The 16,875-nt window shown below is 36.8% G+C and overlaps 2 protein-coding genes across 2 annotated transcripts; one reads left to right on the top strand and one right to left on the bottom strand.

Annotated features, from left to right (window-relative positions):
* Positions 1 to 3,671: 3,671 nt before the first annotated feature.
* On the top strand, positions 3,672 to 12,047 carry atg4b (autophagy related 4B, cysteine peptidase). Its single transcript, XM_052130733.1, has 13 exons — positions 3,672 to 3,728; positions 4,348 to 4,449; positions 4,531 to 4,602; positions 4,754 to 4,852; positions 5,044 to 5,145; positions 5,515 to 5,587; positions 5,697 to 5,776; positions 6,516 to 6,715; positions 6,827 to 6,905; positions 7,068 to 7,213; positions 11,270 to 11,326; positions 11,417 to 11,507; positions 11,908 to 12,047. The coding sequence occupies exons 1-13, from the start codon at positions 3,719 to 3,721 to the stop codon at positions 11,979 to 11,981; spliced, it is 1,185 nt and encodes a 394-aa protein (XP_051986693.1). The 5' UTR covers positions 3,672 to 3,718; the 3' UTR covers positions 11,982 to 12,047.
* A 536-nt stretch (positions 12,048 to 12,583) lies between these two features.
* dtymk (deoxythymidylate kinase (thymidylate kinase)) lies at positions 12,584 to 16,457 on the bottom strand. Its single transcript, XM_052130739.1, has 5 exons — positions 16,229 to 16,457; positions 13,717 to 13,825; positions 13,254 to 13,344; positions 12,858 to 13,055; positions 12,584 to 12,732 (listed from the first exon to the last, which is right to left on the bottom strand). The coding sequence occupies exons 1-5, from the start codon at positions 16,356 to 16,358 to the stop codon at positions 12,622 to 12,624; spliced, it is 639 nt and encodes a 212-aa protein (XP_051986699.1). The 5' UTR covers positions 16,359 to 16,457; the 3' UTR covers positions 12,584 to 12,621.
* Positions 16,458 to 16,875: the final 418 nt, after the last annotated feature.

The raw sequence follows: 16,875 nt of genomic DNA, 5'->3' as shown, positions 1-16,875 counted from the left end.
TTGCCACTCATCATAATTATATTCTTTGATCTTACCCATTGTGATTGATGACTAAGGGAATTTGGCTTGTGTGTTACCTCATATTTATACCCCTGTGAAACAGGAAGTCATGGCTGAACAATTTCATGTTCCTAGTCACCCAGGTGTACTTAAAATTTAAAATATGAATGGGAATATACTTTAGATATATTTTACTCATAACAATTTCTAGTAGTGCCAATAATTGTGGCATGCGAGTTTTGGATAAAAATATTTAATTATTAGATTTTTCCCACCTTTTAATTAGTTTACTTCAATTAAAGGTTAGACATTTTTTTTTAATATTTTGAATGAAAGATCAAAAGGATAAACAATAAAAACATATTTTTCAGAGCCTTCTTTGCTCATGTTTACCAAGTGTGCCAATATTTATGGCCACAACTGTATAGTGAGCAAGCCAAAGGCAACTATGGCAAGGAACCCAAAACTCTAAAAGATGTTAGTAGAAACCAAGCTCAGCTGGGGGAGCCAATTACCCTCTGGCTTTTTTTTTTTTTCAGGTATAATGTTTTATTTTGTAATTTTAATGTACATATTCTGGTTAAATAGTATTACAGTAGGAAGACTTGCTGTCCTGCACTAATGGACCATACTCATTTGGTTGGCCCAAATCAGGGTTTTGATCTAGACAAGGCCAACCAGTTAATAACAATTCAACCCCACCACATTTTAAATTCATAATCAATAAAGCTTGCAGAATGAATGCCATCTGTTTAATTTACAATTCCATTATTCAATGGTTAATACAGGATGTACTAGTTCATTAAAACTGATTGTCTTTATCTGTCATCTTTGTAGGGGAATACAGCTTAACCCATCTGAGACCAGTATGAACAATGAAGAGTTGAGTTTTAATCAGCTGAAATAGAGTTTACTGAAGACAAAGTTCTCCAAAGGCAAAAGCGAGAAACAGAAAATGAGTTGAGGATCTCACCTTGAACTAGCAATGTTAATTATAAGCATAAATGAACTGACATCTCTTACGAGTTCTGATAGGTGAGCAGAACAGATAATTATAGAAATGTCCAAACATGGTGTTCTGTTCAACAATGTGAATGCAATCATTTAAAGATTATATTTTTAAACACAAAGTCTAGCTGGTCAGCAGATAAGTGTCAGAGGTGAGTCATGAATTGAGAGGCTCTTATCTTTTTAGATAACTTTGTTGCTCAATTCCTTAGGCTCAGTCACATGACTCTTAAAACTCCAAACAATCCCTGCAATGACAGAATTAAACAGAACAAATCAGTGGGCTATCATTCCCTCAAGGTTGAGGCAGACCTCACTAGAACACAGACCGTATCCAGCTGGAACAAACATGAAAATAAAACAATACATCCAAACTCAACAGAGCAGAGTTAGACTGAAATGTACTTTTAGTTACAAATACTAAGAATGCATTTGTGTTAGTAAAACATGTGGTACATTAGTGCCCTAAAACTTAAACACACTAAAACTCTTCCTTAATGTAATTATGTCTGATGAACTGACTACAAATTTCAGAAATTATAATTCTCAGGGAGCTGGCCTAAATGACCAAGCACTGTTACTACATTCCTGACATGAGTCAGACCCTCAGAGACCAATACATAAATGACCTGTAACATTGATAATTAGTAAGAACACTTTGATTACCTTTTCATTATAACAATTGCTAGTGGATGTATTCAACTCATCTAGGCCAAAGAGGCAGGAGTGAACCTACCCCTTTGTCTTATTATCTTTCTATAAACATACATTGCATTAGTGTAAGAGGTGGAAAATGAGTGGGAGGATAGTTGAGATCAGATAGCATAGTTAATGGATATATGGTGATCAAGCTCAAAATGTGGTATTATTTACCAAGAAACAGATCCCTCTGCTTTTGACTTGAGCACACAGCCATGAATTAATATAGAGTGCTTTGCTGATGTACAGCATAAACATTAAGCAGTAATGCAAGTGAGTGAGTTCTACACATTTTACCATCTTAAAGGGATCATTCACCTAAAATGAAAATGATCTTATCATTTACCCACCCTCATGCCATCCCAGATGTGTATGACTTTCTTTCTTCTGCTGAGCAAAAATTAAGATTTTTAGAATATCTCAGCTCTGGAGGTCCTTTCAATTCAAGTGAATAGGTACCAAATTTTGAAGCTCCAAAAAACTCTTAATACAGTCTATAATACAGTGGTAAAATCCATATATTCAGAAATGATATAATAAGTGTGGATGAGAAACAGATCACTATTTAATTCCTTTATGACAAATATAAATTCTCCTCCCTGCCTTGTAGGTGGCAATATTCACGAAGCATGCAAATTACCAAAAACAAAAGAAGAAGAATGTGAATGTGGAGATTGATTCAAAAAAAGATCTGTTGCACACCCACACCTATGATATCGCTTTAGAAGACATGGATATAACCACTGGAGTCATATGGATTACTTTTATATTTCCTTTATAGGCATTTTGGACCTTTAAAATGTTGGGACCCATTCACTTGCATTGTGAGGGCCTTCAGAGCTGAAATGTTCTGCAGAAGAAAGAAAGCCATACTTAACTGGGGTGGCATGAGTGTGAGTAATAATGAGATAATTTTTCATTTTTTGGTGAACTATTCCTTTAACAACTGGGCCTAATAGGTGGAGAAATTGAGGACTCTATTAAATAATTCAGACATAAATATTAGATCAGATCTCTTGGGATTATGATCCAGAATATTATGATGTAATAACTTAGAAACTTTGTCATCTTGACTAGATCTCCTATGTACATTTAAACTTTATATGTACTGGATGCAATTTTTATATTGTGACGACACACTGACACCTACTGTCTATAAGGAGAACTATATCCTTAAATAATGACACGTGGGTGCTTAGAAGTTTTTATCAGTGCACAAAACGCCTGTAGATGATCGAAGTGATTTAATTGACACTGTTCTTCATTTATAGAGGTAGCTCTCATGTACCATTAGAAATACCATTAAAATTTTCACTAATGAGTTATTTTGGCTTTACTGCTAATGTTTTAATGTTGATCGAACTAAATCAAAGCACAAAGCGTGTGGCCAGCCTGTCCAATTTACACGTATAACGATGTAATGTATACAGGACGTGAAATAATTTAAGAGTGTGTCCTGTGACGATGAACTTGAAGACTCGAAGGGTGTACCAATAAATAAATAAATCACGTTTTATGGTTGTGCCAGATGGTGTTATTGCTAAGTTGTTTATAATTAATTAAATTGTTATTAATATGATTGTATTATATGTTGTTATCATTTGAATATCATTTGAAAAACTTCCAGGCTTCTCATTTTTGTTATCAACATATCCGGTTCTGAGCAGCATCCACGTGACATTGAACAAAGCTGTATACGTATACAACGCACGCTGAAAATTATCTTGGTTTATAAAAACACTAAATCATTTAAAACGGCGAATGCTAATATAATGCCAACATTCCACAACTTTGAAAAATATTTTGACTTGTTTACATCAACTTCCCAGACAGGACAACGTGTCCCTCCCTTGGCGAAATTCAATTGGTTAAGAAAACGTTCCAGTCCGTAGAAGTGATTTGATTGGTTATAACACATATGACGCACCCGAGGCAAAGCGGAAGTAATTTCCTATTGGTCCGTACATGTAACGAACGCTCAACAAACAACATAGGCTGAATCACTGTCGGGATGGATGCAGGTAAGAAACCAGCAAAGAAACAAACAATAACTTTACAAATTCGGTAAACTGTCCGGAACTAATGAAATGGTTAAAAAGCAAGATTCTTCCTTCAACAACCAAATATGTGCCGGTTTGTGGAGAGGCGGCCTCTACAGTTTGTCATGAAATATGGTACATACCTGTCCCAACTGCTGCCAGCTAGACAGAAAAATGGCACAAATCTCACACTCACTGCAGCAAAATTCCACGGTTGTGCAAACAGTTATGTTTTAAAGGCTGTTTCAAAAAGTAGTAAGCTGCCTACCTAGCCGGTTGATAATGCGGTCTAGGTAACAGCTCACTTGGTTTTGAGACAAAGGTATGTCAGGTAGCACTTGAATTACGAAAGCTGGAGTCGCCGATGCAGGTTATCCTTGTCGTTAGTAATCAACTGTTATCAATTAGGTAAGTATTTGTAGCAAAGAGACATGAATACATTGTGTCATGTTGTAATGTGACACAAAAGATCAGCAGGTGTCTAAAGGAATGCCTGTGATTTTATGAGAAGATAAAAAGTAAAGGTTTTAAGGTTTTTTTTGTGGTCATAGGTGATTAAAAGAGATGAAAGTTGTTCAGTTTTCCTTTTTTCTCAAAACAGCTACTCTCACATACGACTCATTGCGCTTTGGAGAGATCGAAGATTTCCCAGAGACCTCAGAACCTGTCTGGATTTTGGGAAAGCATTTCAGTGCACTAACAGGTAGGTTTGAAACATTTGTACTTTTGTGCTGTTGTGTCCAATTTTGACTTCTAAGGAGATTTGCATTTCTTTGTGTTTCAGAGAAGGATGAGATTCTGGCTGATGTCACTTCACATTTGTGGTTCACTTATAGAAAGAACTTTCAACCAATCGGTGAGAGTCAGAGTCATAATCCTCAGTCATAATGTGTCGGCACACTTGCAGTCTAATGTCACCATTTAATTAATTATCCACATAGTCCATTATTATTATAAAATTTTTTTCAGATGGTTTGTTAATAGACTGGTTAATGGTTATGTTATAGGTGGCACTGGGCCCACTTCAGACACTGGCTGGGGCTGCATGCTCCGATGTGGGCAGATGATTCTTGGGGAGGCCTTGGTCTGCAGACACTTGGGTAGAAGTAAGTCGGCCACAAATGGAAACACTGTATTTTCTGCTTTTTGTTTTTAAATATATATATTTATAAAAAATTATTTTTATTGAATTATGTTATGTTGCTGAGATAATGTGCAAAAGTTGGTCCTAAACTTTGAAGATCAAATGTAAATCCAAGAGTTCACTTTTTACTACAACTGTGTTTTGTCTTATTAGACTGGAGATGGAGTCCAGGTCAGCGGCAAAGAGCGGAATATATCAGTATCCTCAATGCCTTCATTGACAAGAAGGACAGCTATTATTCCATTCATCAAATAGGTACTCCTCAAATCAGCTGCCTGAATAGTATTACATCAGAACAGTGGTGCTGCAGTTACTGACTTGGAGTAAATAACTCTGGGCGGCTGTGGCTCAGGTGGTAGAGCGGGTTGGCCGCTAATCACAGGGTTGGCAGATCGATTCCTGGTCCACATGACTCCACATGCCGAGGTGTCCTTGGGCAAGACACTGAACCCCAAGTTACTCCCAAATGGCAGGCTAGAGCCTTGCATGGCAGCTCTGCTGTCATTGGTGTTTGTGTGTGTGAATGATTCACAGTGAAAGTGCTTTGAAAACCACTAAGGTTAAAAAGAACTATATAAGTGCAGACCATTTGGATAACAGATATGGCTTGTTCTTTTCTTTTAGCTCAGATGGGTGTAGGTGAGGGCAAGTCTATAGGGCAGTGGTATGGTCCTAATACAGTGGCACAGGTACTCAAGTAAGTGCCAAATTATATTAATAATAATTTTTTGTTATTAAATGTTAAATTATCTGTTTTGTTTGTTGCTTATTTAGACATATGGGCTGTTGTTTCTGTGCTCATTCAGGAAACTGGCAATTTTTGACTCCTGGAGCCGACTGGCAGTTCATGTAGCTATGGACAATACTGTGGTCATAGAGGAAATCAGTGAGTTCTCTTTCATAATATCTCATAAGTGAGGAAATGGTGATGTATGTATCTATTCTATATAAATCCCTCATAAGTGAGGTTTATGTCAAACTAGGCTTTCATTTATTTAGAATCCCTTAGGGTGTTATCATGTACCTCCATTAGTACAAGGATTGTTTAAAAGTATAGTTCTCCCAAAAATAAAAGTTCTCTAATCCTTAACTACCTGGGGAACAGTAAGATTTTTTTGAAGAATGTCTCAGCTTTGTAGGTCCATAAAATGCAAGTGAATGGTGACCAAAACTTTGATGTTTCAAACCGCATATAAAGGCAGCATTAAAGTAACCTGACTTCAGTGGTTTAACCCTTTTAATGTCTTAAGTGATCTATTAAATTTGTATGGGAACAGACCAAAATACCTTTTTCACTGTACATCTTCCTATTGTAGCCTCTTAACATTATAATTACTTCAAGCTTGATTACACTTCCTAGTGCTTTACGCATGAGCAGAGCAGTAGATGGTGCTAGGAAGTGAAATCGAGCTTGAAATCATGATCGTCAAGGAGACCACTGTAATAAAGGAGTTATTTTATTTTTGGCTGATCTATTCCTTTAACAATAGGAACTGGTTCTTGTAAGTGGACATCATTCCTTTCTTTACCTTTATTTACAAAGGAACTCCTATTTCAAGATTTTTGTGACATAATTAATCACATGTCTGGCATGTGAGTTTGATTATTGTTTATATTGTCTGTAGAGAGGTTGTGTATGCCATGGCTGGACTTTGATAGGGGAGCATGTGCAGCTTCTGAAGCGCCTCGGGAGTTGATTGGAGATCTGGAGGGGGCTTGTGCTCTTGCAGAGGAAGAGACAGCTCTGTGGAAACCTCTCGTTCTTTTGATTCCTCTAAGACTGGGCCTTAGTGACATAAATGAAGCCTACATTGAACCACTCAAGGTAATTATTTCATATCTGCTGTATGAATAAATGTGAGCACTTAACATCATTCTGTTAAGGCTAGTTGCTGAAATTTACGTGTTCATTTTTAATTTCATATCTTATGCACAGCAATGCTTCATGATGCCTCAGTCTTTAGGAGTAATAGGTGGCAAGCCAAACAGCGCTCACTACTTCATTGGCTTTGTAGGTAAGCCAAGTTAATAAAGCTTAACCCATCTATGCCATTAGACACATAGTAGTCTAGAAGTTTATCTGTGGTGTGGACATTAAGTAAATGTTGAGAGCCATATGGCAGTATTTTCAATTTGAAACTGCATCATGCTCTTTTCTTATTGATGTCATCCTGCAGGTGATGAGCTGATTTATCTAGACCCCCATACCACTCAGCCAGCTGTGGAACCAAGTGAAGAGGGTCACTTCCCAGATGACTCCTACCACTGCCAGCATCCTCCCTGCCGAATGCATATCTGTGAGCTTGACCCCTCCATTGCTGCTGTAAGTAGTGCCAAATACAACACACACTAATTCTCACCATTAAAGGTGTTGCCAAATTCAACATTAAGACCCTACCAGGCGTGGTTGCTGTGTTGGGAGTATCTATGTAAAAGTAGCAACACTTCCAGTAGGGTTTCAGTAACTATTTTTAATATAGTGTAGCTTGTCCAGTAAAAAGCTACATTAAGAGGCATCAATGTTTGCACACGCTGCTTGACAGCCAGGCAAGCTGCGGCATTAATCAAATTTATACGTATTTAGTGTTGGAAAGTCCAACATATTATGGTGAATTGGTTTGTTCCAGATGGTTTGTAAATGAACTTCAAATTTACTGATTCAAGTCCCTGCACTCTATTGTAAATAATCTGTTCATTATTCATTCAAAAAACAATTTTTTTTTGGTGCCAGATACATTTTGATAAAATCAGATTAAATTATATAATTGGATAGATAGTTATATATTTAAGCAATATCATGAGCAGTAGTGCTGTATGGCTGTATATCAGCACAGCTGTGATGGTAATGCCATAGGCAATCACAGCCTTGCTGATTTATGGCCATACAGCACTACTGCGAGTTTAATACTGCTTATGATTTTATTCATTTGTTCGCTGAACTGAGGAAAAACAAAGGACTTCTAGCCTTGAGTATGTGTGATTACATCATCTGTTGTGTCTCTCAGCTGTAATAAGCCTTAATGGTGAAGCTGTATTTCCCAGTTGTAGTCTAGTAATAATCATAGCGATCATGGAGTGAGAGGCAACTGCCACTAAACTGCTCACTCACTGGCAGCGCTGACTAAAATGAATGTCAGTTCAACTCGCTCACAACATACCAAAATATCTTGTCACCACAGGCTGGCAAAAAAATTTTGTCACAGGGAAATTTAGTCTAGTTCTTTTTATTCAATGCCTATAGAAATAATCATACCTCCTGGAATAGTCACTTTTTTTTGTGTGTTAAATGAAATCAAAACGCATATAAAAAAAATTTTTTTACAAAGAGGCAATACAGGTGAATCTCGAAAAATTAGAATATCGTGCAAAAGTTCATTAATTTCAGTAATTCAACTTAAAAGGTGAAACTAATATATTATATAGACTCATTACAAGCAAAGTAAGATATTTCAAGCCTTTATTTGATATCATTTTGATGATTATGGCTTACAGCTTATGAAAACCCCAAATTCAGAATCTCAGAAAATTAGAATATTACATGAAATCAATAAAAAAAAAAAAGAAGGATTTTAAATACAGAAATGTCGGCCCTCTGAAAAGTATAATCATGCATATGTACTCAGTACTTGGTTTGGGCCCCTTTTGCATTAATTACTGCCTCAATGCGGCGTGGCATGGATGCTATCAGCTTGTGGCACTGCTGAGGTGTTATGGAAGACCAAGATGCTTCAATAGCGGCCTTCAGCTCTTCTGCATTGTTTGGTCTCATGTCTCTCATCTTTCTCTTAGCAATGCCCCATAGATTCTCTATGGGGTTCAGGCCAGGCGAGTTTGCTGGCCAATCAAGCACAGTAATACCATGGTCATTGAACCAGGTTTTGGTACTTTTGGCAGTGTGGGCAGGTGCCAAGTCCTGCTGGAAAATAAAGTCAGCATCTCCATAAAGCTTGTCTGCTGAAGGAAGCATGAAGTGCTCTAAAATGTCCCGGTAGACGGCTGCGTTGACTCTGGACTTAATAAAGCACAGTGGACCAACACCAGCCGATGACATGGCTCCCCAAACCAACACAGACTGTGGAAACTTCACACTGGACTTCAAGCATCTTGGATTGTGTGCCTCTCCATTCTTCCTCCAGACTCTGGGAACTTGGTTTCCAAATGAAAATTTGCTCTCATCAGAAAAGAGGACTTTGGACCACTGAGCAACAGACCAGTTCTTTTTTCTTTAGCCCAGGTAAGACGCTTGTGACGTTGTTTGTTGTTCAGGAGCGGCTTGACAAGAGGAATACGACATTTGAAGCCTCAGTCCACTCCTTGTGAAGCTCCCCCACACATTTGAATGGCCTTTTCCTGACAATCCTCTCCAGGCTACGGTCATCTCTGCTGCTTGTGCACCTTTTTCTTCCACACTTTTCCCTTCCACTTAACTTTCTATTAATGTGCTTTGATACAGCACTTTGAGAACATCCAACTTCTTTTGCAATTACCTTTTGAGGCTTTCCCTCCTTGTGGAGGGTGTCAATGATGGTTTTCTGCACAACTGTCAGGTCAGCAGTCTTCCCCATGATTGTGAATTCAACTGAACCAGACTGAGAGACCATTTAAAGGCTCAGGAACCCTTTGCAGGTGTTTAGCTGATTAGAGTGTGACACTTTGAGCCTACAATACTGAACCTTTTCACAATATTCTAATTTTCTGAGATTCTGAATTTGGGGTTTTCATAAGCTGTAAGCCATAATCATCAAAATGATATCAAATAAAGGCTTGAAATATCTTACTTTGCTTGTAATGAGTCTATATAATATATTAGTTTCACCTTTTAAGTTGAATTACTGAAATTAATGAACTTTTGCACGATATTCTAATTTTTCGAGTTTCACCTGTAGTTCCAAAAATGTATACAAAAAAATAAGTGATCATACCCCTGGATTAAATACTTTATAGATCTGCCTTTTGCTTAAATGACAGCCATTAGCCTGTTTGGATACTTCTCTACTTGCTTTGCGCACCTAGACTGGGGATTATTTGCCCATTGTTCAAATTCTGTCATATTGAGGGGTGAGCGGCGATGATCTTTGACCTTCCTATCCATGAGCCACTGCATTGTTTTTTAGGGTAGAGTGTTTAGGGTCATTGTCATGCTGAAAGGTGAACCACCTGCCCATGCTCAATTGTTGAGCAGAGGGCCACATATCTATCAAGTACTTGGGTGTACATGTCAGCTCCAACTTTCCCTTCAATCCTGACCAATTGCCCAGTCCCCGATAAAGAGAAACACCCCCACAGCATAATGTTGCCAACACCATGCTTCATAGTAGGTATGGTATATTCTGGGTAGTGTGTGTTTGGTTCTCCTAATGTAGCACGAGTTCAGTCCAAAAAGTTACATTTTTGTCTCCTAGACCCATTCAACCTTTTGTCATATGGCATCAGAATCTCTAAGTGTTTTTTTCGCAAAGAGCAAATGAGACCTAGTGTGGCACTTATTCAGAAGAGGCTTTTTGTCTTGACACCCTGTCATACAGGCCAGCTTTATGTAAATCTTGAGAGATTGTTGTCATGCACAGACAGATCAATCTCAACTGTAAGGGCTTGTAAATCCTTCAAAGTTGCCTTTAGCATCTTGATAGCTTCCCTGAGCTGGTTTGGAGGGACTGCCGGATCTGGGAAATGTTTTGGTGGTGCCGCCATGTGCTTTCCAGTTCTTAATAATGCCCTACTGTGCCTTCCCACAATTTCATCCTGGAGTCCTTTTGAAAGGACTTTTCCAACCATGGTGAATTCATTACCATGCACTACTTCGCAATGGAATTATCATGGAACAGCCAGTTTTATTCTTAAGTAATCAACTACTAAGGTTGATGTCAGGTGGGGGCCAATTAGCCAGGTATGTGATCTGAAAGGTGATTGGTTGCACCTGAGCAAGTTTGTAATGGTTACTCTTAGGAGCTGATCACATATCAAAAACATGTATTTTACTAATTCATTTTTAATAATTGTTCTGAATTTTTTACATGGTAATTTAACTTTAATGTTGAAGGTTATGTGTAAATACAGCTAAGAAGGTGAGATTTCATTTATTTAAATTTCCAGGTTGTAATGTGACAAATGATAAAGATTTTGAGAAGGTATGATGACTTTCTATAGGCACTACTTTTTCAAGAGCAGCTTGACTGTAGTTGAAGTATTTCATATTACGAGTAGCTTGGCAAGGTATAGTTTCAAAATAGCTTCCCCTACTCTTAACTAAATTGTTAAGTGTCAAAACAGCAAAGGTAATTTTTTTTTTTATGAATAACATGGAACCCCTTGGATTAAGTTGCCATTTTGAAAATAATCCCGTATGTGCAGTAACATCTGTACTAAATTTGTGTCTCAGGGCTTCTTCTGTCAAACAGAGGATGATTTTGATGACTTGTGTGCACAGATTCGTAAGGTACTTGGTCATTCCATTTTTTGTTTTGTTTGTCTAAATGTTGCACTTTTTATATTAGCTTCTGTTCACTGTCCTTTTTTCCTTGTACAGGTTTCAAACTGTAGAGGTCTTCCTATGTTTGAATTGGTGGACAGTCAGCTATCCCGCCTAATTAGTGCCGACATACATAATCTAACTCCAGGTAACATCATATACTATGCCTTTTCTATATATTCAAAATGGCCACGTACTTGCTGCAAAGTGTTGGGAGTGTCAACCCTTAAATTTCTATTCCATATGTATACAGGAGTCACTCCCGAAATTGCGATGGATGACAGTGATAAAAATAGCAATGTTTTGCCGTCTTGCGGCTATAATTGAAACAAGGCATTTCAATACCATTGGTGTTAACTATTGACAGAGGCGCAGTAAATGCGTAGTTGATTCTAGAATGCGGTTGTCACTCTCCTAACTGAGTGACAACTGTATACAGCTGCAATGTATATGTGGCCAATGAGCTTTAATATATATATATATATATCTTAGTATACACAATTATGGTATATATTTTTTCATAGCCCCCCATATACATTTCTTAACAGACTTCTCTGATTCAGACCGGCTAGAACGCTTATTTGATTCTGAAGACGAAGAGTTTGAAATCCTGTCTTTTTGAAGAAAGGTTACTTTTGTGAGACTTCCTGAATCCAGTGGTAGAACCTCCTTGGAGGACAGAGGGGAGTGAAAAATAAATACCATTGATGTCCAAGGCCAGTGTGGCATTGTCACTCGTGTCAAACACACAGCTTTCTTCTTAAACAGCAAAATTGACTGCCCTGTGTCATCTTGGGTGAGCCAGGGTCAGGAATCAGTCACTCAGGATCATCAGTATGTACATTTTATGTGTATTGATATTGAGTCTTAACACAATAGATTTATTTTTAAGTGATATGGTGCCTTTTTACCCCTAAACTTAACCACAGGTTTGCCATAACACATTTTTATGGTTTTGGTTTGGATCACTGCTAATTGGATCTGAGTTAGCATGTACTCCAAGTCAGTGAAGTTTTGGACCTGTATCATATAAACGGCAACAAAGGTTGGTTGAGCATTTACCGACAGTGTAAGTTCTGTAAATATACAGACAAATGTTTTTTCTTCATGTTTAAAAACAAATCTTATGTACACAAGTGTATTTTGAATATTTATTTAATCAATTCATTTTAAAATAAAAAATAATTCAATCAGTTTTCACTTTATTTTTCTCAAGTGTCAGGTCTATATGAAAAGCTTCTCCATAGCAAGTGGAGGTTTGTTCATCTCCACAGATCCCTGATCAGCTGATTTTCAGATAATCTGATGATATCCTCACTCAAAAGCTTAATATCTTTGTGCACCTCCTCTATGGTCCTAGCAGCATCAATCACCTAAACAAGAAATCACATGATAGTCAAAATAGCAGACATTATCTGATACAGAGTCAAACTATTACAATATAAATGGAAAACAACTGCAAATGTACAATATACAGGTTTATATGAAAATAAATCACCTTCCAGTTGACTGACTGATCTTTCATGAGCTCTTCAAACCTCTGCTGAACTGTGCGTTGGAAAGTGCTTGTTTCATACCGTTCAATTCCATATTCTCCACGGTTTGCTGCAACATTAGGATTTAGCTGCAAAAACATTACCAGATCTGGCTTTGGAAGTCCCACGTCTGGCTGCATGCACCAGTCCAAAGAGAAGCCCTGAACACACAAAACAATTAAACTGAGGTATCTACATATGCTCAAATTGTGTTGTTATTGACTACTAAAACAAAATAAAAGAAAAATGTGATGCTATTTATGCTCATTTAAAAATATTACATCCACATCTCTACACCTATTTTTTTTTTTTCTGTATATGTCAAGTTTATATTAAACTGCTTTGGTAATAACACTCACAGGCTTGGCACTAGTGAAAGCGACTCCTGAAAATGCATAACGGTCCACCACTAGATTAATGCCTTGCTCCAACTTCTGTTTCATCATGGGCCTGAAGTTAGAAAAGAGCTTTGAAATGCTGACTTGTTGCACATTGACCAACTTTTGACAAAGTACAATCTCTAACTGCAAACAACAAAAATAAGATTCGAACAAGGCTAAAGGACAGTGAAATCTAGTTAACCTATGCAACGTCGACAAATGGGCTTTATTTAAAAAAAAAAATTGTATCTTTGTCTTGGACAAAATGAGGGAAAATACAGAAATTATGCAATAAATAAAGAAACTCATTGTGATTGATTGACAGACGGATAGATATACAGATGGATCAGTATTAATCAATGGGACATTCATGTGCATAAGATTCACTGCATTTCTAGCCAAACCATTTAACTGGATGCAATACACTGAAGTGATAACCTACACCATTTCCCAGCGGTTTGCTGAAAAAAGCAGGTGGACCGTGTGATCCTCCAGATTACTCTTCTTCTCCAGGTATGAACTGATGAGCTGGCCAATCTTAGTGGTTCTGTCTGGATGGAAAACACTTTATGCGGTCAATACCGAACAAAGACCAATGCTTTATGGATTAAGTCTGTGTCTTGAATCCAAGTGAGAAGCCTGCTTAGACAAAATGCTTGTTCATCACAGAAATGTTCAAGCAAGCAAAATATTTGGACCTATGTGGTCCAGGTTGGCTGGTCACTGGGTTTTGAGACACGGCAAACTATTTCCTATTGAATAAGTTTAGGAGTAGCTGAGAAAGTGCATAATATTTTCTTCTAGGGCAGTCTATCTATGGAAGCATTATAATATTGCAGTTTATTCAATGTACTGCTAACAATTTGCAATACGATTGTGTATAAAGTAACATTACACAATAGTTAACATGAACCAAATCTAAACACTAATTTAACAACATTTTTAAATCTTGGCGTATGTCAATTTATACATACACTAATAAATGTTTAATATTACAGTAAAAACTAAATGAACAACAGTATATTTATGTTAACATTACCCAAAATGAAGAAATGCATAAAATATAAAAATTCATGATAATTTATAAATAACTTTTTGCACTGTTTTGTTATCGACGAAGTAAAAAGTCTTCTGCCCGTTTCCATTCAAATGGCCTGCGTGATGACGTCATGCCTAAAAAATACTGTGTTGCATAAGTTTTGGTTTATCGCAGAAGAAATCTGCCCTTAAGCCATTACCATACAGAAATGTGTGTATATCGCTAATTTACCTACCAGATGTTCATTTTTTTTACTTCTTAGTTTTTTATAAAATGGGGAGAGTATTGAGACAATTCATGGAAATGAGACAGCTTGCTCTCATTTTAATTTCACAAATAAAAGAAACCAGAAGATGAGGAATTGCAATGAAAAGGGAACAGTTGCCCTTCTGATAGGACTGTAATATTGGTCCTGATGTTGTGCCTATCGCAGTTTGCCACCAGTTCCAAACTGAAAGTGAATCTTCATGGCCCTGTTAAAGCTGGCAACCTGCACCATGTAGTGGAGGAAAATTTTGGTCTTCGTATAAGGACCATCCATCCATGTGTATATGCTGTGTGCACAGCTATTAAAGAAAAATGTATACAGTGTAAAATCAGGGTTTAATAGATACATTCCTGATATTCAATAGGCTATTTTGAACAATCATCTAATAATCTAAAGCATTGCCATCACAACTGCATTGTGTCCTGCATATTTCTCCAGCATCCTTTAATGACCAGCTGAACTTGTTTGTCAACTAAAATGAATTTTAGTGTCAATGCAATTTACATTTTCTGATGAAGCTCAGCAAATGTGATCTGAGGTAAAGAGGGTTAGATTTAAACGTTTTAAAATGATCAAAAGCACGTTTTCTGAAGGTGAACTCAGCATTGGACAAATAGTTCTGATAGTTTATAGTCTTGAAAAAAGTGTAGAACATTCTGAGAATGCCATTTGGCCGATTTTATCTACAGAACAGGGTAAAGCTAATTTATGTTTGTGTAAAGAAAGGGCATATATAGGTCTAAAAATAAATATATTTTTCATTTGGTAATTTATTTGTTTAATACAGGGAAATGTGCCTGCATTTTTTTCAAAAGTAAACTAGACAATTTAATAGAATTGGGCTATATATATAAAAAAGCACACAGGTTATCTCAAAGTATTGTGTATTTATTTTTAATTTAACACATCTTTGTGCACAGAAATTATGCATTTTATTTTTTTTTTGTATTGTGGGCTAATTCCATGACTGCCATCTATTATTTTGAAATGGTGTGGAAAGGCAACTTCAATAAACACATTGATTAAATTAAACCACAAACACTGGCCATTAATTTGTTCTCCGTGCATTTGTCGATGTGCATGAAACAAGATACTTGTGTTTGCGCTCCTGGATGTTGGCAGCATCGGATCTATATGCCGTTAAGATCAATCCATAATCACCTACAATAAATTGGCTTTCAAGGATGTATACCGTTATCATGATTAACTATGCTAACAATTGAGATACATTCTGTCATGTGACAGTACGTTTTTGCGTTAATGCCAATTTTCTTGACAAAAGGTGTGTCCAAACCAGTTTTTCGAGACATTTACGCGCTATTGTTAAACGGAAAAATTGTATGTCGACACTTGTTAAATTGAATAGATATTTTGCGTTTTCATCAGCTTTATTTTGATGCGCTAAAACTTTTTTCGCAAAAAAAAAATCCTTGGATGGAAACGTAGTTATTTTAACACATGCGCATATGTTAATGTATACAACCTTGTGGATCTGATGCCCTGAAGGTAAATATTTAATTCACATATTATATTCTTAGAAACATAAATATTGGCTGGTATCATTCAAATTACTCTGAGAGAATTGCAGTATGTCTAGATAACAAACATTTCTTATGTGTTGGTCAAGGACGGGGTCCGTGATTTTACCGGGAAAGCGCATAATTTCTGCGGCTCGTCCACTCTGCTGTAACGCCTCCACGAGTTTGTGACACTGTGTGCTTTTCCCGGCTCTGTCTACTCCCTCCAGCGCAATCAAAGCTCCTCTTCTGCAAGACATCGCTCTTAAAAAACAAATATACAACAAAACAACACTTTAAAACCCTAGGTAAACGATAGAGATAAACGATAGCAAGTCGTGTTCAAGCGGTCATGTCTTTACGCGGTTCTTTTCTTAAAAAAAAAAAGTCTGTTGATCCTTCCCCTTCTACGGTGCCCGGGAAAGGACAAATGAGATTCACTAAATGGAGTGTCCTCCAAACAACTATAAAACGTTTCAATATAATAATAATTGTGTATATATATATATATATATGCATTCCACTACAGATTACAGAATATATGCTGTAAAATGTAATTATAAATTAGATTACTCAAGGTCAGTAACGTATTCTAAATACTTTGGATTACTTCCTCAACACTAGAATTTTTCAATGGTTTTGACTTTAAAAACTCTGCCACTACAGTAAGACAAAATACACATGTTAAATATATTCTCTGAAAAGCCTAAATATCTTATGCAGTGTTGTTTCTAAAACAAGATAAATCAAACTGGTCTTGTTTTAAGGATTTTTAGA

This window comes from Xyrauchen texanus, chromosome 7 (assembly GCF_025860055.1).
Source record: "Xyrauchen texanus isolate HMW12.3.18 chromosome 7, RBS_HiC_50CHRs, whole genome shotgun sequence".
Taxonomy (NCBI): domain Eukaryota; kingdom Metazoa; phylum Chordata; class Actinopteri; order Cypriniformes; family Catostomidae; genus Xyrauchen; species Xyrauchen texanus.
Note: the sequence above shows the minus strand (reverse complement) of the source record. Positions and strands in the feature narration are given on the sequence as shown.